General features: G+C 48.7%; 2 protein-coding genes across 3 annotated transcripts; both read right to left on the bottom strand.

Annotated features, from left to right (window-relative positions):
* Positions 1-106: 106 nt before the first annotated feature.
* Positions 107-5338, bottom strand: PSMC3IP (PSMC3 interacting protein). Of its 2 annotated transcripts, XM_065577961.1 has the most exons (8): positions 5181-5338; positions 4369-4475; positions 3798-3887; positions 2998-3109; positions 2620-2765; positions 1761-1814; positions 837-896; positions 107-660 (listed from the first exon to the last, which is right to left on the bottom strand). In XM_065577961.1, the coding sequence occupies exons 1-8, from the start codon at positions 5212-5214 to the stop codon at positions 601-603; spliced, it is 663 nt and encodes a 220-aa protein (XP_065434033.1). In that variant the 5' UTR covers positions 5215-5338; the 3' UTR covers positions 107-600. The 2 variants fall into 2 exon arrangements, with proteins under 2 accessions (XP_065434033.1, XP_065434034.1); XM_065577962.1 differs by lacking the exon at positions 3798-3887.
* Positions 5339-5783: 445 nt separating this feature from the next.
* RETREG3 (reticulophagy regulator family member 3) lies at positions 5784-24505 on the bottom strand. The gene is made up of 9 exons (XM_065577824.1): positions 24151-24505; positions 18782-18888; positions 16598-16628; positions 14903-15029; positions 13859-13943; positions 13295-13432; positions 12666-12745; positions 11941-12073; positions 5784-10884 (listed from the first exon to the last, which is right to left on the bottom strand). Exons 1-9 carry the CDS (start codon positions 24342-24344, stop codon positions 10442-10444), a joined length of 1338 nt encoding a protein of 445 aa, XP_065433896.1. The 5' UTR covers positions 24345-24505; the 3' UTR covers positions 5784-10441.
* Positions 24506-24515: the final 10 nt, after the last annotated feature.

Here is a 24515-nt window from a genome sequence, read left to right as displayed (position 1 = left end):
CCTTTTGTGTGAGCAAAGCGGCCAAGACTCCAGAGAGCAGGCGGGAAGCCAGTCTTGCTACGGCCAGGACATGCAGGGTGAGAAATAATTATGGAAGCAGCAGGGCTAAGATGAGACACAGTGGTGTTTAATGAATCACACTCCTGTATACAGCATTACGGCATGGTAGATGCTGGGGGAAGCGTTTCCCACCCTCTCTATTAAATACACTGAGATGCTAGTACATCCCTACACAGTTAAACAACTAGTTTCTTTCCCCTCTCCTAGACGCTCCTTTCCTCCCTTTGCTAGAACAAACTCACCTACTTGTTGGCAATCCAACACACCCCTAGCCCAGTGGAGAGGCACCATCCCAACTGCTCATTGCAACAAAGGATAATAAAAACGGGACTCCACTGCAAATGAGAATATGATGGGGCCTGGAGCTGCCTCAACCCCTCTAGCCACCCTCCTGACTGCAAAGCATTTTAAAACATAAACATACATAAAAGACTCAGGACAAAACCAAGCCCTACAAACAGTGCAAGTTTCAGAAGCGGCTTCTGTTGGGTTCCAGACTGGCCAATTTTCTCCCCTGGAGCAGTGGCTCCTGTCAGCAACTCAGACAGCCACCGGCAAAGTGACATTGTAATCCTCATCCGTCTCTATCCCAACTTCCTCCTGCACAAGAACAATGCAGCCTCTTTACCAAGAGCACAGAGGAGAGTTAAGCGGGCTGTACAGCACAGAGAAACAGGGCCCTTTCCAGCACTGTGGGACTTGCTGAGGGTTACACTTGCAGCAGAAGAACTGCGGATTTGGGTTAGTCAAAGGCAGGTGGATATGGCCGTACTTACAAAGAACTGTTTCTTGCTTTTGGGGTAGCCCTCCAGAATCGCATCAAGGAGCTCAGTCGCCTGGTAAGACAAAATAATTTGAAAGAATATTTAGCTTCGTTTCTTCAGGAAACAGACACAGTAAGTGAAACCTGGGCAAGCTCACCAGTGGGACAAGCCTTAAGTACACAGCTTAGCAAAGGCCAAAGCATTAGCCCCCGTGGTCACAAGCAGTGAGGCTTCCTAGGGTGCAGGCCTGCCTTGCACCCCCCCTCAACAGAGGCCACTCCCCAGGCTGCTGAAGTCAGGTCTCCTCCCAGTTAGCCATTACACACAAAGGAGAGGCTAATGGCCCCTACCAGACAGCTGTGGGGCTCCTTTCACCCCTATATTTCAGGGCTGAAAGTGATAATCACCCACTGGTCCATTGAAAGTGGCAGTTTGGCATCACGATTAGACTGTAAACCCCCAAACAAGAGGACTGGTGAGTGACAGAGGGAGCTGCCACTGGCAAGCCAGAGAGGATGGTTGGGAGCTTGTCTTGCTATGTCCATACATTGGAAAGCAGAAATCAGAGCCCAGGAAGAGGTCACCAGGATGGCTGCTCTCCCAGAACTAGAAACTATGGGATGGAAGCTGGAGAACAGCAGCATTAGAGTGGGGAGAAGTGGCCTTGTGGTTCCTCCTCCTGGGTGACACCAGAAGGGCCCAGGCATCGCCACTTCAAGACTAGCGTAAGCGGAGTGTGCTACAGAGGTTCTTGGCTGGCTTGGCAGCCGGCTATGGAAGCAAGATGCTCAGCGAGCACAGACCCACAGGGCTGCTCCATAAATCATTAAGTCGCTAGCATTTTTTCCCTGAATGAAACACCACGTCGCCTCTCGGGTATCATTGCCACCACCCAATGGTGCCCATCTACCCAGTATTCATAATAAAGGTGGCTACCATTCTCTTCCTCCTCCTCCATTCTTTGCAGTACAGCTTTTTCTCGTTGTAAACCTGCAACCAACAAGACTGAGTGAGTAACATGAAACCCAACCACTCGCTAGTGTGAACCAAGGAACTACTGCTAGGAGGGGAGGCCAGGCCAGAGCAAGATGTTCAAGACCATCACACAGTGCAGGCAACTGTCTGACAAATAAGCTCTTTGGAAGTGGGTCTCCTTTTAAAATGGATGATTTGAGAGGCTAAAACGTTGAATTTCTGTATTAACAAAATGACAACCCAGAGCAAAGGGCTGCAGGCAAGAGTCACTCAGGAACTTACAGCTGCCCCCTCTAGATACACACAACCTAAGGAGGCACACAGTGAAGGGTCTGCTGAGAACAGTAGGGAGCAGGACATTTCCAACGACATCAGACTCTGGGTTTGGCTCCATGCTGGAGTTAGCCATACTTAAAGCTGACCAGCACTTCAGCGTGCCTGGCAGGTAATGCCCAGGTAGCGTGATTACACTTCAGAGATGAGGCCACAAAAGCACAGCCCTAGCCTATGAACAGGAACATTGGGAAGTTAATTGAGGAGAGGACAGTTTGTGCTAGAGTTTCAAACTTCTCCCACAACCACTCCAATTCTTCAGTGTTTGATGTCAGATTCGAAACGTCTGTCAGCATTCTAAGGTGCCTTTCATCCTCACATTCAGACACACCACCTGCTTACAGAAATAGAAGACCCGTCCAGAAGGGACAAGCTATTCCCTGTCTACCTCGAAGGATAATTTATTCAGCATTTTGTTAAGACAAGTAGCATTGAGCTGGGCTCTCAGCTGCTGTGTTCAGTGGCACAGCCCCTTCCAGCTCTTTACCTTCTCTTTCTCTTCAGGAGTCACATGGTTGGCTGCAGATTTAATTCGCTCCAGTTTCTCTGTGTAACTGGCACAATCTTTTTTTAACTCTTCAATCTCTTTAATCATCTCTGGGGTTGTCATTGAGCCATTCAGATCCTTCAGTTCTGGAATGGAATTGCTAGTTACCCAGGGATGCCCACAGCTAAAGCTCAACAGCTAGCATTAATGTCTGCATGACGCTACACTCCATGCTGGCACCGCAATGCGATGCCTCAAAACACACGCTCCATGCTGGTGCCACACTGCGCTGCCTCACACACACTCCATGCCGGTTCAGCTTCAGAGCTAATCTACTTTGAAATAAACCTGGCAGTAGAAGTGGACATTCAAACACACCTGATTCCATATGGCGGCAGCTCTGTTGAAGGGTTTGTACTTTTGAAGAAAGTTCCGAGATTTCGTTGTCCAAGGCTTTAAGCTCAGAGTCACTCACTGTGGGAAACTGATCCTGAGAGAGAAGAAAGAGGACGCATTATGAATTACAGAAAACATGTTCCCTGGACAGTCACCACCACCCATTTTTGACAGATCTTAGAGACATTTGTTCCCATGACAGCTTGCTGCAGTTCTCGAGATCAGCCATACACAGTGTGCTCCTAAAGGTATCATCTCCATTGGTTATGAGGGGATGGGAAGAGTGCTGATAAATGGGCTAGAATGGCATAGCTTTGGTCATTGTTAATATTAACAAAAGTTCGTATTTATTACATTATAGTCTAAACTGGTGACATTGTCTAGGATGTTACAGAAACAGCAGGGTTTACGTTATTGAACAGCGGAGTGCTGGGTTTCTTTAAACAAATAATCCAAAGTAAAAGGAAGAACCAAAGCATTTGAATGGAATAAACGCAAACCAGCTTACGTTGCTTTGAAGTGTGAGGAAAGCCGCAGGTGCCCATATAAACATACATACTGGAGTCTCCTAGTGCATTTTGTGCTGAACCGCTATGTAAATAAAAGCTTCTTGACAGTGTCTCCTCTGTGCCTGAGGCAGCACCAAGAGTGCTGTCAGCACGTTAACGAAGACCGCAGGGAAGGCCGTGCCTCGCCAAAAGGCTTTCGTTGGGGCTGGTCTGTTTAGTTTTTCACTCAACATTGTTTTTGTTTCCTAGGGAAATTGAACTGATTCATCTCACCTGGTCTGGAAAGTATATTTTCTGTTTCCCATAAGCCTTCTCTCTTATTTTCCCTTGTTGAGCCAGCTGCTCCAGTGCTTTCACCACAGCCTGATGCAAAGAGGCACAGGAGTCCACATGAGAACTGGACAGAGCACCAGAAAGCTACCCTGGGGTCTAAGCTGGGCAGGGAAGAGATGAACTAGACAGGCCTTAAGGGCTGTGTGTGTTGTTACAGCTACAGATATGGTATCTGCCCACGCAGCCAACCATCTGTGCATCTCTCCAAGGGGCTCTCGCTGCCACCCACCACCTGCCTGCAATATGGGTTAGTGAGAGGCTGGGGGTTTCTCGCGCTGCTGTGGGACAATCTCTGGGGAAGGGAGGCAGTGGCAGAGTGAGCTCCCACCCATCTGGCAGGGTCACTAAGTCTCCCGCTCCCTACCAGCTTCTTGCTTGGGTGGAAGGCTCTGACCCGCCTTGGTGCCACAGGGGCCTTGCTCCAAGCATCCAAGCCATGGGGGTGGGGGAGACTGGGGAGCCTCTATAGCAGGTGCATCGGGGCAGGCGCCTAGCTCTGCCTGCCTCTCACCGTCTTGCCCAGCCCATGCTCCCGCTGCAGGTTCCCGAAGGCGTCCTGGGCGCTGTGTGGCCGATTCTGGTCCCGGAGGTAGCGGAGCAGGATTGCAGCGGCTCCTCCTGCAGGGAAGAGAGCGGGACAAGAGGCTCAGCGCCAGGGCTTGGCCACAGCAGAGGCAAGGGACTGCGGCCTGGCCCTTCGGAGGGGAGGTCGGGTGGGAGGTCGGAAAGGGGCCAGGTCCGGTGGGGGGTGGTCAGGCAGGAGGGAAGGGTGGCTTGGTCCTTGGGGAGAGGGGGAGCAGACTCTGGCAGGAGGAAGGGGGGGGGATTGGGCGGGAGTGAAGGGGGCCCGGCCCAGCGGGGGGAGAAATGGGGGAGGGTCAGGCCTGGGGGGGGGGGGCGGCCCCACGAGGGGGGGGGAGGATCGGGAGGGACGAAGGGGCCCAGCGGGGGGAGGATCAGGCCTGAGGGGGGGGGGGCGGCCCAGCGGGGGGGGGGGGGAAGGATCGGGAGGGACGAAGGGGCCCAGCGGGGGGAGGGGAGGATCAGGCCTGAGGGGGGGGGGGGGGGAAGGATCGGGAGGGTCGAAGGGGGCCGGCCCGGCGGAGGGAGGGTCGGGCCTGAGGAGGGCGGCGGGGGGGGGTAGCCCAGTAGGGGAGGGTCGGGCCTGGGGGGGGGCGGCCCCGCGGGGGGGGGGAAAGGATCGGGAGGGATCAAGGGGCCCAGCGGGGGGGGATCAGGCCTAAGGGGGGGCGGTGGCCCAGTAGGGGAGGGTCGGGCCGGGGGGGGGGGGAGATGGAGGAAGGGGGCGGGGCCTCTTCTCACCTGTCGCCGCGGGGCTCTCTCGGGCCTTGCTCATCCTCTCGGTCTCTGTGCGGGGCCCGCGGAGATGGAGCCGGAAGCGGAAGGAACGTAGCCCCAGCAGCCCGCTCGACTGCTGCTATGGTTACCATCCCTATTTCCGGTAGGCGGCCCACGGTCCCCTTTCCACCAATCAGAACGCGCCTCGGCGAGGGGGGCGGGAACGGCTCGGGGACGGGGCGGAGCCTAGGCGTGGGCCGCTTGATAGGAGAACTGGGATCTGATTGGCTAGTGCAGATGGTCCCTGGGCCGTGACCCCTCCCCGCGGGGGGGAGAAAGCACCGCTCTGCGCCCCATGCCTTGTCCCCCCCCTCCTCGAGAGGGCCCCCCCCCAGGGTCGCCCCCCCCCAGGCAGAGCTGCCCCTGTCCCCCACCCCACCCCCCCTCGAGAGCCCCACCCCCCCTGGGCAGAGCTGCCCCTGTCCCCCATCCCCCCTCGAGATGCCCCCCCCCCAGGGCAGAGCTACCTCTGTCCCCCACCCCACCCCCCAAGGAACAAAACGGTGTTTATTTCATCCCACCTACCCCCAGCCGGGAGAATAACCAACAAAAGAGACAAAAACTACGTTATCGTCAACATTTTACTTAACTCACTTCAAAAAACTGCAAACTGACAAATGACTATAAACGTTCACAATGATGGCTGCTGTAAACACGCAGGATGATATTGCCACACCCATGATATCAAAACCAACCCCCTTAAAAGTTACCAAGCCCGGCACGCTGTGCTAGGCGGGACTGGGGGTGTATTGGTTCCCTAGAAACGTCATTGATTTTGTGACTACTGACTTCACATTATTATTTGGCAAAAAAGGGCAGGGTGGTATCATCTGTCTTAAAATGCTTTAAAGTCATGAAATTCTAAACTAATGAAGTCTAGAGATGGTGCAACTTTAGTGGGAACTAGATGCTTTCACAGTGGATATGCTGGTCTACAGAAAGTGTCAGTGGAGCAAATTTACACGTTTTCACAAGTTACTAAAGATCTTGGAAACTGCCAGAGAGCCATTAAAATGTAAAATCACATGATTCCCCCAAGTCTCACATTGTTCACAAAACCAGGTGAACTCTGCTCCCAGTGGGGGCTACAAACCTGATTTGGCATTAGGTGGAGTTACAAATTTACACTTTTGGTGGGGACCATAGCACAGAGGTCCCTGCATTTTAACCAAAGAAGAAAAAGCAACCTGTTTAAAAGTAGCTTATTAATGTGGGGCATAGCATCTGTTAATGCTACTAGAACTTAACAGGCCCTGCTCCAAAAGAATGTTAAAAAGTTAACAGATGCTATTTTCAAACATTTACTGCTGCAGAGGATTCTGCATTTCCATCCTTAGGAAGCAGCAGCACTTTAGAAGATTTTAGTTATTTATTTATGTGTGGGGGAGGGGGAGAGACTGGCCCAGTCAGGAGTATTCCAAAGAATTATATTTAAGCAGCCCGAGTATCACTTGTGCCACAGCTGAGAACAGACATCCCCGTTTGTTACAATGGGTTAGCTCTCCCTTTCTGCACTGCAGCAAAGAAAGCACTTTGACCTAGAGGTGCTCATCACTCATCCATAGTTATATATCAGTTGGAGGGCTTCTGCTACAAAAGTCATTTTCTTCAGCACAGAACATTAAAGAAAAAATGTCCCCCTAAGTCTGCAGAAGGTGTTTGTTTTCTATCTGGCCCTACGAGAGAAAAGACAGGTAGACTGCCACTAGTAAAGACAAAATATCCTGGGACCAACACTGCTACAACACCCTATACTAGTAAAGACATAACTCATAAGAATTTTCAGAGATTTAAGTGGAGTACGGCATTCTTCTTCAGCCTTAAAAGCCATGGTGGTAACTACACAATGGACAAGGAGGGCTGAAATGAGTATGGAAATATGGATCCAAAAATTCACAACATGGTGTGTATGAAGCTTCGTTTTGGAGCCTGCGCTGGCAAAAGGAGTGGGAATAGTCTGAGGAAACCTACACTGCTCATCATGGATTTGTTTATTTTCTCCTCTTGACAGCCCCCATAAGAGGCTAGTAACTTCTAAATAGGAACAATGAAGTATAGAGAAGCAAAGTTACTTGCCCGGTGGCAGAGAAGGCCATCCGTTGGAGATCCATGCTCAGAACACCAGTGTCCTAGCTCTGCTCGTACCACAACACTCCCCCATAACGCACAGCCTTTTTAGGGGTTTGGGGTCAAAGGAATGGCTGAAGAAACGAGTCTGTGATACAGGAAGTGTTGTTAGTACTTCAGGGAATAAACTGGGTGTTCACAGACTCTTAAATCGCTAGTGGACGCATCTGAAAATAGACTAATCATTAGCACTGAGCATTGTTTTTTCAGTTCTAGTTTTGATTATGCTGATTGCTTACAAAGAGATGCAATTAAACAGGGATGTTTCAGAGAACACCACCACTCTAGATTTATATTGACTTGTTTTACCCTGATTTGATACAATTAATCAATCTATCCTGTTGTCTAATAAAGCCAACTGAGTTTAGAGCACTTCCTCTGACTTGGGGAGCTGCAAATTTTGTTTTAAAGTACTTAGGGTCACCAGAACTTCTGAACAGTTTTACAGCATGGTATTAACACCAATGTGGAGTGTAAAAGGCTGATTTCATACAAGGTTTGTTCTTCCTCACAGCAGAGAAGAGGAAACAGTAGGAAAAAGGCAAGATATCACATAAGAGTTAAATACTTTTTCCAGGTTTAAAAAAAAAGTCAACTTGTCATGTTGTACCTGAAGTTTGAACCTCTGGTGCTGTAAGTTACTCATGCAATAGTTGTACAGTTTGGCACAGTGAGGATCCATTTTCTTCAAACAATCTGCAAGACATTAAGTCTTATGACAAAGTTCATTTCAGTGTTTGCAAAGTGCTCACATAGGGCTTCTGTTTAACAAAACTATGGCATGCAAGTTTGCATTAGGGCTTTACTAAAGATATGCATGCCTGGGCTGCTGCTGTGCTCGGTTCCAGAATCTAGTGCTTCACATTGTAAGAGGCAGCTCCTCCTCCCTATATCACAGGCCTCTCAACCCCCAAGTGAGACCGACAACCTGTCCAGCGTGACAGATTGAGATCTGCTCTCTACACCCATTCCATGCCCTTGGTGAAAGGCAGTTCCAGTAACATGGTAGTTTCCTGCAATACGCGCCTCTTACGTTAAAGAATGATTCCCAGAAATTCCCTTACAATAAGAATTAAAATGTCACTAGATCAGCTGAGGAGGACACCATCAGAGCCTTGTAGGTGAGCAGAATGACTATACTAAGTAGATTTTAGAATCTAGTCCCAGGTTAATGGTTTCAAACAATTTAAAGTGCTAGTTAGTGGCTCATTTAGTTATTGCTCCCAAGTGATATGGGGCAGATTCTAATCTTTTGCATGTATTAATGTAGCCTGCAAGCCAAGAAAAAATGGCCATTTACTGACATGAAAGCTGCAGGCAGTGACAGGAGACTCCTGAGAAGGCAGCCTACACAGAGCACTTTCTGTAGTCATATCCATGGTACTGGAATAATCCCAGCCACCCTGGATACCACAGCACTGACGCAGGAGTGTCGGCAGAGGCAGCCAGAAGCAGGTCTGATGGTAGGTAAAGGGCACGGATTCCTTCCGAAGCTCCGTGATCAAGATCTTTGTATTTTTAATGGGAATTTTAACACTGTAGAATAGCCAAGTACACACAGTGTCCAAATTAACCCAATTAAGGATCGGGGGTTGGAGCTATTTCTATATTTTGTTTTCAATGCCAATTTAGGCCCAGGTCCATTTTGGTTATTATGAGGTGCCCTTGCTGCACCATAGCGAAGGTGGACTTTTATCCTACTGATTGATTTGATACTAAGTATGGATAAAACAGCCTTAGTTTTTTTCTTATTCATAACCTAGAAAGGTCACCTAATTCCTGAATTTAAATCCAATACCAACACATGTCCAGTTTATAGCTTAGATTTCTATATGGCCATGATTTCCAGACAGGTAGTCTACATTCTGCCTAACTTTGACTTAAAAATGCACCAATGAAACGAAAGCTAGAATTGAATTGAACAAGAGAATTTCCCTGAAGTGTAATCGGTATCCATTTCTATGGCTTACAAAAGCATGGGGAAATGTAGGGACTGCATGGCTCAGGCCAGTCAGTTTACAGAGCCTCCCCTTCAGGTTGCTGGCTCAAGACTAAAAGTGACCAGAATAGTCACCAGCTCCTAGTTGTTTGGTGGCTTGTGTGACATGAACTGGCGGTCTAGTGGCCAGGTGTCCTCACTGCACAAGACTGGGCAATGTCACAGAGGCCAAGAACTAAATGGGCCATGGAGACGGAATCCCCTCCACCCCCCCAGGCAGGAGGAGTTCCAGGGCAGGGCAGGGCAGGGCATGTAGTATTGCGGTTGCCCAGGCGGTAGCTGCTCTAGAGTCAAGTGGGAGAATTTAGTTCTGCGGCGTGTCAATCCAGCACTAAGCCCCTTCCTTTCAGAAAGGCAATGCAATCGCCGGTGCTGCACAGCTGCTCCCCGAAGGACTGGGACCAGCACAGTAGATGAGTTATTGCCATTATGACTTTTATAAACTAGCGTCACTGGAAAGCTTGGGTTTTGATGGGAGCAATAGGAATTCTGTCATTGCTTGTGAGGAAACTGCTTTTGCCATTAGAGTGTTTGTTTCTACCCAAGACAGCTGGATACTGCTGAGGGAGGACGGAGAAAAGTCAGTTGTTTTTATGCGTGACTTAGGAGTAGGGAATTTTGGTTTTAAAGTTAAAATAGCATAATCCAGGTTTCTAAGAGGAAGCCAGTCCTGTTCACCTTCTGCTGAGTGTCTGCCTGCGAGAGACTGGGCTGGTGCAAGAACATTCCTAACGGAGACTGAGGTCGGTCTGCCAAGGGGCACTAGAGCTGCAGACACACTCAGCAGTTACTGTTTCAAGTGAGCAGGTTTGGTTTAGGGCAAGGAGTGTCACAATAGACAATGCAGAGTGATGTGTGGATGCTACTGGGGCTATCGCATCAAAAGCCTCTGCCCTGTGAATGACCAAAGCATGGTTTATTTTGAAATCCAAGCTAGCCCCACAAATTCACAGCACAGTGATGTACCCAGCCAGGATTGGTTGCCATACTACTTGTACCCACAGGAGACCATTTAGATTACTGTACAACGCTTTTTCTTCTGAAGATTCCCCTCGGCTACTCATGACAGAAAAACCAGAAGGAAAGGAAGTGTGATTGCTTACTGGCCTCGCGAGCCAGCTGGGTCCAGCTCGGACTGATCCAACAGTTCAAAGTCATCCCCTTCTGCGTCAGTGTCCAAGTCAGAGCTGGAGGTTCTAAGATAGGTTTTTGTGCCTCTCTGGGGATTGTCACTGTATACAGGGCCTGGCTCAGAGGCTCCTGACAAGGCTAATTGTATCATGCCTCTGGTGACAAATCCAGCTAAGTTATTTGTGAGATTGTGTGCAGAGGGCAGCGCCCCTAGTAGGAGCGCAGGGACAGCTTCTTCTTGGTCATACGGGTGACGTAGCTCTTCCATGCCCTGCGAGCGGTAAGCAAGGCTGGGAATCCCAATGCTGGTGTCATCTTCATCATCTATTCCAGTCACCTCTGGATTTATGGAAGGGAAGTCAGGGAGATCCCTGGCAAAAGATTCTTCAGGGTCACTGTGACCATCAAGATCTAGAAGGGAACAAGAAACAGCTGTAAGCTTATAGCATGGACTATCCAAACCCATCAGGCAAGTGCCACAGACAGTGTCATACTGATCCCCTGCAGAGTTCCGCCATCTTTGATGAAAGAAACCAGCATCCTGGTCCCCAAACACACCACCCGCTTGTCTCCTCTGACCAAGCTACACTTAGTGTCACGTTCCTTTGGCAGGCACGACAGACAAAAGTTGATTTCTTATCCAAGAGAGTGAGGATACTGCAGGGGAGTACGGAGAGCTAGTGCGGAGAGAAAGCATGTCCTCCCAGGCTTCTTTCACCGTCAGCCAGCAGAGGGTGCTCAGATGTTGAACCCTCTGAGATTAAGGGCTCGGCTATATGGGTATATTGCACTGGTTTTACTATAGGGGTTACATTTTGAACTCATTTAACTAAATTGGTACAAACCCCTGTGTGGACACTCATCTCGGTTTAAACCAGGCTTACTTTGGTTTCTCTCAAATTAATTAGGAACTGATTAAGGTAAACCAGAATAAGCATCTACCCAGGAATTTGCATGGGTTTAATTGCCTTAGTTTAAAAGGACCCCTTTAGTTAAACCAGTGCAACGTTTCCACACTGAAAAGGCTTAGATCATCTGTGTGCCTGCCCTGGCAGACCCTTTCTAGTCAGACCATCTCGCAGAAGGCCTAGTCTGACAGCTCACATTCCCTCTTTGGGTAGCTGTAAACAGAATAGGAATATTCCTTAAAGCAGAGAATTAGCTGCCTCCATTCACTAATGGCGTGAATAGGAAACGTGCTAACGCCGTCACTTTGTACCAGCATCAGGTTATGCTGTTCTTCCCAAGCACTCTGTGCCATATCGAGGCACCATATGTGGAAACTGGATCTATTCGGACAGGACAGTGAGCTCTTCATCCCGTGCCAGGTAGCAGGTGAACATTATACACCAGAGCTCAATTCTCAGGGAATGCATCTGGTCTATTTTCCTCATTTCAGGGTGGTGGATGCTGAGGAGGGAAGAGTACAGTCCCTTTGCCTTTAGGAGGCTGTTTCTTCTCTCTCACCTTCAGATCCCTCGGTCAGTGGAGTTTGTCCCCTTGACAGGTTAAACGTCCCATTCTCAGTGTAGGAAACTTCAGCATCTGAATGCTCAGAGTCGGAGATAGTCAGTTCCTTAGCAACTACAGAGTCATCCAGCTTTGAAGCAGAGAAGAAAACACAGTTAGAAGAACATCAGCGCTACTGGCTCAGATTGTTTCTGTGCTCCAAGCTAGAAAGATTCTGATGACCCAGCATGACAGGCTCTCACATGAGACTGGCTTGCTGCTTTGCTACCCCATGGCGGGTGAAGGAGGGGGTGTGGGGTGCTGGCTCCACACTGCTCCACAATACCCTGATGGCCAATCCAGGTGCAACATCTGGCTTTAGACAGGATTCAGAGCAGGGGTGTGGAAAAGGTAATGGATGTCCTTTGGGAGTTGGGTCCTTCAGACGGAAGGACTGGAAAGTTCAAGCTTTTAAGATACACAGATAAGATGTGGCTTTAATTAAGTGGGCTGGGAGCACTGCAGCCAGACTAATCTCGGAGCACAGGAAGGCTTGACAGGGTATGAAAGCCTGCAGCCAGACCCTGCCCAGATATTCCTCTCCACCTGATACCCTAGGCTTGAGGCCAGAGAGCATTCCAAGGCTGCAGTTTTATCACAAACCTGATTCAGACACACCAAAGCCATCAATGCACTGGAGGCTTTCTTGCTTGATTTTGAAATTTGCAGAGATGCCTGGTTACCTTGGGACAGAACGCAGCAAGTTCTTCTTCACTGTCAGTCCCAGCATCAGGCGGCTCCTGGTTCGGCGCTCGCTGGCGCACTGCCATGAGTCAAAGCAGAAATCTCCCATTATTGCCAGGGCAGACAAGGCAACATTTAAGCATAACATTAGGCACAGCAGAAAGTCACTTCAAATGTAGCCCAAAGGGTGTCAATCTATCACAGCTCAAAAAGCCGTTGTGTTAAACGTGGGCTCTCTAGTGTCTGGTTTGGGCTGTTGCAGATCTAGTGCCACATGGAACATGCTGAGCAGCAACCTCACATTGGAGAGAGATGCTACAGGCACAAATCAGCCTTCACCAAGCAGCGCTTAGTGCCCTTGTGTTCCCATGGCTGAGAAAGGGGGAACGGCTGGGAGCCATGGGAATTTGTAGAAAGCTCTTATCTGAAGCAGGGACCCAGTCTAGTTGCCCAGCTTCATCTCTGTGGAGGGGCTGCGAATATTTGACAAGAGGACTCGAAAAGAATGCTGTACTACCCATGCGGTTGCTGTCACGCCCTATGATTGGGGGTTCATGTCAGCAACTGTTTGTCGATTTCAAGGGCCGGCTGTTTGTCTGGCTAGTTTCAGACACTCTTGGAGTCTTACATTGCTTCACTCGTTGCTTTGACATCATGTAGCCTCGAACGCTGAAATCCAACCGCTGCAGAGCTGGCTCCAGCTTCATGTACATGCGCTGCCCCAGTCTGTGGTACACGGCGAGAGGCCACAGCAGGATGAAGAGCACTGAGGTAAATGGGGAGGCTGGTTAGAAACTGGCCTGTGCTACTTAACAGATCTGTCAATCAAGTGTTTTGGGATGCAGTATAAAGATTCAAGACTCAGTTTTGCTGTGCTGTATGCACACAATCCAATGCGTCAGAAGCTAGGTAGAGAGCAGTGCAGATCTGTGCCGATTTACTAGAACTAAGATAGCAACCAACATGCTAGAGCATTTATCTGCCTAGACAGACATGCACCTAGAGCCTGTTTGGGGCTAGCTGGCCAATCTGTCCCAACACTACCATTCTAGCACAAGAGCAACGGCATTTTACATTCTATTTGTCAGAACGTTAGCCGTTCATATCAGCTGCACCTTTGAGTCTACGTTAGCGATACTGCCCCAGCGCTCTGTATACAACCCCTGGTTTGACTGAGGAATATTGTACTTACGCATAAGGTATGAGAGCAAGAGCCCAGGAATGTATCGGCCCAGAACAGCCAAGAATGTAAAGACTCCACACACTACAAGGCAAAACTGGAGGCACAGGAGAAAGCATGAGTTTCCATAGCATTAAAATAACGGAATCAGGTGACTTCAGCTGGTGTAACTGGTTTGTTTTCTAGAGAGTTCCAGCCAAGAAACAACAGATCAAATATCAGCAACACTGTTTGGATACTCCGGTCTTCTTAGGCAATCCTATTTCATTAGGAGAGGTACCAACACAGTCTCATTTTAAGAGGTTTTGTCTATCATCCCAAGACACCTTGGCAATTTAAAGGGAACTTAAGTTACTGCTCACTGCTGTAAGCAGGGTAGGATTCTACGGTGTCTGTGCTGACAAGCAGATGTAAGGTTGTGGGAGACGGTCCCCTCCAAAGGAAGGAGTAGGGGCATGTTTCATGAGGCTGTGATCACAGTAATAAGCATCTAAGTATTCAGCCTCTTCATACTACCCATACAATCACAGTTGTCACTAGGCTAACACTGGTTCTATAGGACTTGAGGGGAAAAAAAGATTCTCAACCACTTTCTGGTTTGGTTTTTAAGTTATTAAAAGCCAGACTCAGAGAAAGAACTGTGAGGTTAATAGCAGACACTTCAGACCAATACCCACAGAGGGAACAGCTACATTTACTGCTAAATAAAACAAAATGAAATCAACAAGCAAAGTTGCCACCTCCCCGCCCTGCTCACTCCTACGTTCGACCCCTTCCCACCTCCCCGCCCTGCTCACTCCTACGCTCGATCCCTTCCCACCTCCCCGTCCCGTTCACTTGTACGCTCGATCCCTTCCCACCTCCCCGTCCCATTCACTTGTACGCTCGATCCCTTCCCACCTCCCTTTTTCAAAATGGGAGCTCTTCAGGGCAGGGAACATCTCATGTTTGGAATACACTTACCCATTCTGGATGCTCTTGCAATACACAGAGTGGCTGTCTGCATCAAAGATTAGATGCCGAGTGTTTAGTTTGCCCAAGCAAGTGTGCTCTTACCTTGCCGGGATTTTGCCTTTTGAAAATGAAGAGATTCCTTAAGAAGGTGACCCCAGTAACCCATCCATCAGCTAAATGGTGACACAGCTCCGGCACACTCAGCAACTGAGGGTGAACATAGCCCCAGCTGCAGAGAAGGCAGAATAATTAGTGAGCAGGTGTCTACTGAGCCATATGGTGTTACTAAACTGACCTTAATATAGGGCACTCTTCACTACAGAAGGATTGTTTCAAGACCACTTTCTCCCCCCTCCACCAGCTGCCCAAAGTCTGGAAGACCAGACCTAGTATTTGGAAAAAATCAAATAGCTAGACCGGTATGCCATTCAATATGCACCCCATTTTTCTTTAAATTACAGACAGCTAATGATTAGCTGAGTACTGCAATTAGAATGCAAGAACTTGCAAGTTGTTGGACGTCAAAGGCAGCTGGCAGGCCTCATGTTGTGCAAACTCCCATAGCAATCACGTGCATCCGATTAGAGCACACAAGGATTTGGGGATCACTAGCACAGCTTAGAATGAGTTGCAGTGAAATGGAGGAAAGCCCTGCTTGAAGATTCAGTTACGCCTGAGGCAGGGGGATTTAGCCAGTACAGTAGAGTTATTTCTTGGTGTTTACACCTCCCCACTCCCTGTAAGAATTCAGTGCCAAGTTTCTAAAGAGCCCTATGACCTAGTTGGTGGAAATTCGTTGTCACTTTTGAAAGGCTACTGTTGGCAGTGCCTGCTGGTGCTCATTAACCTTCGGTCACATGGTATCTGTGCCTTCGGAAGAGTGCTTCCTCCTGGGCCAGGTCACTTGCAAGAAACGTGCTTTGCTGACACTTGATTAGGTGGTTTTCGAACATTTGAGGAGTTTTACAATGTAACTTTTGACAGACTGATTTGGCTATTTAGTGCACGTGAACAACAGAGCCGACAAAAAAAAGAAGCTAACACTGTTAGGAACCATTAGCAAAGGGATACATAAGAAGACAGAAAATATAATGCCACTATATAAACCCATGGTACACCCACATCTTGATGTGCAGTTTTGTTCGTCCCATCTAAAAAAAAAGACTAGACCGCACGGGATTGACAGAAATTGCCCTGTTTATCCCCTCTGAGACATCAGGCATTGGCCACTGTTGGAAGGTAGGATACTGGGCTAGATGGACCATTGGTCTGACCCAGTCTGACCATTCCTATGTAAGCTGTGCCTGGAGAGAGGAAAGTACTGTTAGGGAGGACAAAACCCCAAGAGAGTTCTAGTTTTGTTGTTAATGCTGCACTCAGGGTCTCACTAACTACCAGGGAAGCCTGCAGCACATCCAGCTCTGGTCAGAGAAGTTTGACAAGTTTCTCGTTTCAAGAAGGGTTCTAGTCCATCACTTGCAAGGAAGCTCTCAATACACTTTAAAGGCACAACAGAAAACGTTTTTAACAGTGGGGTCTTTACAAAGCTGACGTGAACATTATCCCCATTTTACACAGGGGGCTGTGTGGGCAGGGAGAGATTCAGTGACTGGCCCAAGGTCACAACCAAAGCTTGTGGCAGAACAGAACCCCCCCACTCAACGCTTCCTCTGAAACTGAGCAGATATGAGAAGCATGTGCAAAAAGTGAGTAAGTTCTGTCATCACAACAAAGTACCAACACAGCAGCAAACCAAAAAAAAAAAAAAAGAAGAGGGATTTAATTAGCGTTCCATACCTCTCATTGTCCAATTCGTCAGATCTTGCCACTAAAATATTAAGAACAGACACTGAATTAGTTGCAAGGAATTTTGCTGTAAGAATGTTTAGCTTGTGTGAGGTTGAGAAACAACCAGTGTGATTGATAAAGGTAATTAACCAAAAATCTGTTGCTCTGCATCATATTCTCATAGGACAGGCTTCCCCTCTGTGTCACAACAGCTACTATTAGAGAGAGTGACTGGGTGGCTAGTCTGTTCTGCAAATCACTAATAGCTCATTTTAGTCTTAACCACAAGCAAGAACTACCAGTCCTGTTTCAACATACAGCCTACACACCCGTTACTGCACTGGGTGTGCTGAGGGATGGACAATTTGCTCATAATTTGGAGACATCCAGGAGAGCCTTACTTCCCGGACTGGGGTGGATAAGTGACCCAGGGACGGGCTAGCTTAGGGAACTGGCACAGCTCAGGGCTACTGAGGGACTTGACTATGCAACCCTCAAGATAAGTAGAAACCATTAGCAGCACACAGCCACCGTAAGCCTGCCTACCTTCCAAAGAAAGTTGATGCCAGGAATCACTGCCAGCTTCTATGCCTCAGCTTGTGTTGTCTCTTGGAAGACAATATTAACGCTTATTACCTAACCTCAACTAGCTAGCCAGGGAGTTACCCCTTGGGAGCCTGCAGATCACACACCGATTTGTTTTTAGGTGGTGAATGGACTGGGCATCAAATCTCATCACGGGTTCAAGGCAAGGATGGCGGAGTTCTACGTTCGAGCTGGTGATTTACTCAACACTTTGGTATTCAAGTAACTGACAGTTCTTGAAGATTCCGCCCCTCTCAAATCTCCATAATGAGGCTGGGTCTCTGACAACCACCATTTACTACCTTACAAACACTCTGAAAACAATTTCCAGTGTGTTCAAGTGAGAAAACTAATTCAGTCCTATCCTGCAAGCTCTGATTTCTTAAATTGGAAGCTCGTTGGGGCAGACTTGTGTCTTCTGTGCAGTCAATCCATTGTGGGCACTACTGGAATATCAAAGCGTGTCACTGACTGGCTCCTCACGTAAGCCAGCCACTGCGAGGAGCCAAGCTGCGGGGGTCTATGCTATGCCCCGCCCCTCTGATATAGGCACCTGCTTCTGCTTGGGATTCAAACCCGCTCTTGGCACGAGGCACCTTGTGCAAGGAGAGGAAGAGGAGAAGGACGACGACCCCCCTCAGAACTCTTAGCCAAGTGGTTAGGGCCCTCAAACTTGGGGGGGGTCTCCACACCCCAGATAAGTCCCCCCTCCACCTCAGCGGGGAAGGGATTTGAACTGGGATCTGCCACATCTCAGCTAAGAGCCATAAACACTGGGCTACAGGATACTCTGATGTGGGGCTACCTCACTGTGCAAAAATCATTTTAAAAAGTCATTGGGCCAGAGAGCAACAAAACTGCCCGCACAAGCCCATAGTCAGGAGAGCGACTTGCAGCCTAGTGGGCCAAGCACTCATCCAGGACGTGGGAGACCCAGGATCCAGTCCTCCTGTTCCAACAACTTTTTACATTATTTATTCACTGTGGAACAGCTTCATTAGGAGAGGGAGAGCGTGCATCTCCCCTCAGGATCGCACAGCCCACAGGTTAGAGCACTCACCTGAGAGGTAGTAGACCCCTGTTCAAATTCGGGGGACTTGAACCAGGGGTTCTCCCACATCCCAGGTGAGCAGCCCAACCACTGGGCTAGAAGTTATGAGGGAAGCCCCCCCACCAGCTGTTCACATTTGTGGCCTACTCTGAGGCAGTTTAATGGATCAGGCTCCACAGGCAAGCTAGACAGAGGGCAGATCTCCTTTCCCCAGTTCGGGCACTGCACCGGGGCTTAGGCGTTCACAGGCCAGCATGGGACTGCAGTGCACATGCTCGGGGGCAAAAACATAGGCACCTAGCGAACTTTTACTGCAAAAGCTTAGGTGCCGAGCGAGTTTAGGCACATGCAGGGTTTGGCAGCAGCTCTGCGGGGATTTTGCAAGTCCGCGTGGGGCCTGGCTCTGGGATTTACCCGCATAAGTCCTTTTGCGAATCTAGCCCTTTGTGACTGTCCGAGACATATTTCAAGCCAAATGGTGCAGAGAAAGAGCGCATGGTGGGAAGTTGAGAAACAGGTGTCATTTTCAGGGGCGAGCTCTTACTGCTGCATCTTACCTTTAATTTCAGGCCAGATTTTATTCTTCCATTGATCTAAACAAACGATTATTATCAGGCCAAATGCGACCAAGAACACCAGCCGAAGGGAAGTCAGTGCCAAAAAACTGCAAAAAAGAAGCAGAGAAAGGATCAGCCGTGAGCACGTGGGTCTGTTTCTACTGTTGTACCAGGCCCCTCAAATTAGCACCTCTGGCTAAATGCACTGACCAACTGGGTCGGGGGAAATAAGAAAATCGCGCGTTTGGTCTTTGGGGGCAGCAGACATCTCCAATCAAATCTGGTATCAGATCCCTGGAACTGGATATTCGGCGCATATCCCAACTGATTTCTAAAATAATTTTATATTTACTTTAAAGACACCAGTTTTATCTTACTCTCTTGAATGAGCAGGGAGTACAGCAACTAACAACCGCAGCAAGGCAGTATGAGAAGAGTGATGTGTGCACCACTATAGTTAGTCTGTTGGCATTTCCACAAGCCACGCTGACATTACAGATGCCTGGCTTTGTGCACTATTCAGGGTCTGGCAGATGCCTCCAATTCCCAGTCAAAGTGGTTTTTGAATTAATCAGGAATTGGGAGAGGCAAAATAATTTTATTCATGAGTGTTCTTCGTCTTGTATCCATTACACCTCGGACTAACCAGACAGCCTGGAAAAAGAATTATATGATGGAGGAAGGAGGACAAACCAGTTCTCCAGTCACCTAGCCTGGGCAGCAGGAGTGGTTGTTTTTACACCAAGTTGCCTCTAGAACCCTAAAGAAATGTTTCATGTTTGCTCAGGGTTTCTGTGCCTCAGTTTATAGCTAGTCTGATGGAGGCCATCAGTGGTCCCAAGGAACAAACTGTCACCTTCCTCCTCACTTTCTAGTTTAAAAGGTAGGTAGTTTTGAGAATTGAGGTTTTCTGCTTGCAGACGGGTCCCTCCCTACGAAACTCCTTCTCCCTACACAGAGTCCTGAACTTAATGGTGCTCATCTGGAATTGTCAGCTGCTGAAAAGACTCTAAAAAAGTAATTAACAGTTTGATACCAGTACCCCTAATTCCCATCCTCAGCTGGTGAAATAGCTCACAAGCTCAATGTCTGTCCAGTCTTCAGCTTCGCCTCAGGCTATGAACTAAATCAGTCGAGTGGTAAGACTAGCTGAGTTTGTAGGGATTATTGCTTAATTATGACAACAGCAAGGTTCAGTACCAATGCTCTGATCTATTTTTAATCACAATCATCTGGACTGTTCAGGACACGTGTTTGTCTAGCATAAAGCACTAGCTGGTAGGGCCAAGCAAGTGACAGGTCCCATGGAGGGAATTCACAGGGCAAAGATCAGGCAAAAAGACAAGTTGCATTTAGCATTAAAAAAAGTTTGTTGTGGATTGATTAAGGACAGAAAACTGATGGAATCAGAAGAAATGCTGTGTAGCTCATCTCCATATGGCTATTTTCCCACTTGTGCTCAAATAGCATGGTCAGACCATGGTACAATGCCAGTTAGAGTTTAAAATCCATAATCCATACAGAACAAGCAGACATTCCAGTAGTTTAAGAGACTAAAGAATTAAACCCTCTACGAATTCAAAAAAGGTTAAAAAGACTGGGACTGTTCAGCTTAGAAAAGTGACGACTAAGGTGAAGGATATGACAGAGGTCTATAAAATCATAAAGAGCATGGAGAAAGTGAATCAAGAAGTCTTATTTATTCCTTCCCATAATTCAAGGACCAGGGGGTCACCCAATGAAATGAATAGGCAGCAGGTTTAAAAAACCAAACACAAGGAAGCACTTCTTCACAAAACACACAATCAGTCTTTGGATCTCACTGCCAGGGGATGTTATGAAGGCCAGAAGTAGAACTTCGTTGAAAAAAAGAATTAGGTAAGTTTGTGGAGGATAGTCCATCAAGCCAGAGATGCAACCAGATGCTCTGTGTCCCCCTAAACCGCTGACTGCCAGCAGCTGGGACTGCATGACAAGGGATAGATCACTCAATAACTGCCCTCATTCAATTCCCTCTGAAGTCTCTGACACTGGTCACTGGTGGAAGACAGGATACTGGGCTAGACAGACCATTGGTCTGGCCTGTATGGCCATTCTTATGTTGTGTTCTGGCACTAGATTCTCCCCCCACCCCGTGATATCTTGTAAGCTGTGAATCCAGTTTTGGAAGAAAAGCAGATCATTTAAATTCCACAGCCCAAGGTTCAAATACTCAGCAGTCAATAAGTCAACATGAATAAGCCTGCATTGAAATCCATCCAGACAAATACACAGTGCAAGAAGTAGATGCACAAAGGAAAGCAACAGAAATGGTTGAATTCTGAAGATTAGATACATGCCTAGAAGAATCAGACTGGAACATGACCAAAAATACAACAGCAGGACATAGATATGCCATCCTATGCCAAACATCAGCACGTAGGCGATTTTGTTTTTGTAAGAACACACACAAAGGGTCAATTATAGCCTAGCAATCATTAACTACAGCTAAGTGGGTCTACGCAGTCATTTGATTAGGAGCGCATGCTAACAGTTTATCCCTTTCCCAAATGGTGGTTTAAATCTGGAGATTATTTGTTGAAAACCCAGAGAAACAGACACTGCATAGAAGAGGTAATTTCACATAAGCCTTCCTACCAGGGCCCGGTATTAGACAAATACCACAGTTAAGTGCTGTCAAAACAAGAGCATGTGACCCTTCATAACCATAAGTGGCTGATTGTTCAATGAAAGCAGTTCCTCCTGACAGTCACAGCCTCACTGATTCCCCTCGCTAAGGTCACTTCACATTTCCCTCTTGGAGACAATGCAGATGGAAATCGCAATGGAAGAGTAAAACCAAACTAATGAGGCATTTGGATACCACTGAGAAGCACCGTGCATGAAGCTATGAAGATAATTGCCTGCAGCTTAAATATCAGGGATCGTTTAAACTCCCTTGACATAGCCACGTTTTCTGTAGAAACGTCCTAACAAGAGCGTGTCCAAGAACTCCAGCAGAGTTACGGTTACATACGGAGACAACTTCTCTTTTAGGCATTTTTATATTAGAACTTTAAACCAGGGGTTCTCAAACTGGGGGTCAGGACCCCTCAGAGGGTCTGGAGATTAAACAGACTCTGAAAACTGCCAGATGAAACAGCCTTCTGATTAACAAATGAAACACCTGGAAGGCCAAGCTGATCATCAGGAAACCCCGTTATACATTTCCTACTTTTTGTGAATGTTATTTCACAGTGGAGACCTTGACCCAAACGTTATGTGCTAGAAAGGGCTCCCAGTGTCGGCCACTTTGAATCTTCCCTCTTCCGAATCGTGTGACTTTGGCCAGTCGGAGCCTACTCAAGAGTTCCAGGCACCTCAGGAATGGGACCCCCATCGACCATACTCACACTTACACTGCTGCATTTTACTGCTTTTAGTCTAACTGGAGAATTGTTTCTTACATGAAACTGCTAGCTGGCCAAGGCTTTGCCATGCGAACACAGCTAGATGGACTTTGCTTGACTTCACTATTGAGATAAAGTAACACTTAATCTCCCACTTCTTTGTAGGGTCAGACCCAGTGGCCTAAGTTGTAGTCAGTTTCACCATGAAGGGCTGGTTCCCCCCAACCCCTATGCTCAGCCCCTGGAGGGAGGATCCACACTTGTAATTACCCAGAAAGCAATGCTCTTTGGTTAACTTATTAGCATTGGCTCAGGCTCCCTTTGGACCTCATCATTCTCTCGCCATCAGAAGGTTGGTGACTGATGTAGGATGTGGAAAATCCCCAGGGAGGAGGGGGAAGGAGCAAGAGAACAGTGCTACAACCATCACAAAAGCTTTTTCTTTTGTTTCAAGTCAGCCCCCTCCCCTCCTCTCCCCTAGCTGCATGAGGCTGTTGGAAGACCATGGCCAGAGCTACGAAAACATAAGACACTTGAACATCCATTCTTGGCACAGGGCCCTGTTAAGGAAGTAGTTCCATAGCGCCAGAGACTACCAGAAACATACACCACTGACCCAAACTAACCACACACTCCTCTTAATTAGAGCAGCTCAAACGCTTCTGTTTCTCTACAGGAGAAAGACGCTGCACTTGTTTCTTTGTAGGAGAAGAGGAAATGGCTGTTTACTTGAACTAACCAGCACAACTGCCAAAGACTCTAGAACTTCACCTGACCTGTCATGAGAATCCACTCAATGCAACAGAGTCTACCAAGTATCAGAGGGGTAGCCGTGTTAGTCTGAATCTGTAAAAAGCAACAGAGGGTCCTGTGGCACCTTTAAGACTAACAGAAGTATTGGGAGCATAAGCTTTCGTGGGTGAGCACCTCACTTCTTCAGATGCAAGTAATGGAAATTTCAGAGGCAGGTATAAATCAGTGTGGAGATAACGAGGTTAGTTCAATCAGGGAGGGTGAGGTGCTCTGCTACCAGTTGAGGTGTGAACACCAAGGGAGGAGAAACTACTTCTGTAGTTGGATAGCCATTCACAGTCTTCGTTTAATCCTGATCTGATGGTGTCAAATTTGCAAATGAACTGGAGCTCTGCAGTTTCTCTTTGGAGTCTGGTCCTGAAGTTTTTTTGCTGTAAGATGGCTACCTTTACATCTGCTATTGTGTGGCCAGGGAGGTCGAAGTGTTCTCCTACAGGTTTTGTATATTGCCATTCCTGATTCCAGTACTTGCATCTGAAGAAGTGAGGTTCTTACCCACGAAAGCTTATGCTCCCAATACTTCTGTTAGTCTCAAAGGTGCCACAGGACCCTCTGTTGCTTTTTACAGATTCTACCAAGTTGCTGCCAGACCATTTGACTCTAATCACACAAACATTAAACTAGGTTTAGTTCAGACTTCAGTAGAAACCGGTAATTACAGTCAGAAAACTGTATGTACAGGACATCAATGTCCTAGACCTAGTCAGTGGCGAAACCTACTCCCATGGGGAACGGCTTGGTGCCACCAGGACTCCTGTTCTTTTTGCGGCTACAGACTAACACGGCTGCTACTCCGAAACCTTAGCTAACAACAGTCCTCCATGCGCAGCGGGTCGCTGGTTTTCCACGTCCATGGGCCTTATGCTCCCAATCCCCGGCGGGGGGACCCACAACTGACACGTGGCCCAAGTAGTTCTTGCGGCAACATCACAAACCAAAAGGCCAAGCGGGGCGAAGCGCAGGCGCCCGAAGCGAGACTCGGCTCAGCAGCGCGTGGGGCGCCCTTCGTTTCCGTTTACACACAGCCGGCTCCGGAGCGGCTCCGGAGCGGCTCCGGCCGCTCGCTCGAGCTCAGCCCCTGCGAGCCCCGCTCTCCGAGCACCCCCCCCCCGGGGGTCCCGCTGCCGGGAGATGGGCCCCGCGGCCCCGATCCCGCCCCGCGCTCACCAGAAGGCGCCGTGCGCGCCCGCCCAGCCCAGCGCGCTGCGGCCCGGCCGCTCCCAGACCAGCGCCGCCTGCAGCGCGCTCAGCAGCGGCTCGTAGGGCCCGAGCCGGGCCCGCAGGGCGGCGCTCAGCGCTCGCACCCGCTGCTCCCGCTCGCCGGGGCCGCCCGTCCGGCTCCCTCCGGCCGCGGCCTCCATCGCTTCCCCGTCAGGGGATCAACATCCGCTCCGCGCCGGGACGTCACAGGCGGGCCGGGTCAGCCCTGCCCCCGTCGCGGGGTTACCAACCGCCACCGCCTCGCGCCGCCATCGGCATGGCGGAACCCGCTGGGGAAAGGCAGAGCGCGGCCATCTTGCTATACGGAAAGG

This window comes from Chrysemys picta, chromosome 24 (genome assembly GCF_011386835.1).
Source record: "Chrysemys picta bellii isolate R12L10 chromosome 24, ASM1138683v2, whole genome shotgun sequence".
Taxonomy (NCBI): Eukaryota; Metazoa; Chordata; order Testudines; family Emydidae; genus Chrysemys; species Chrysemys picta.
This window is presented reverse-complemented; position numbering and strand designations above follow the sequence as displayed.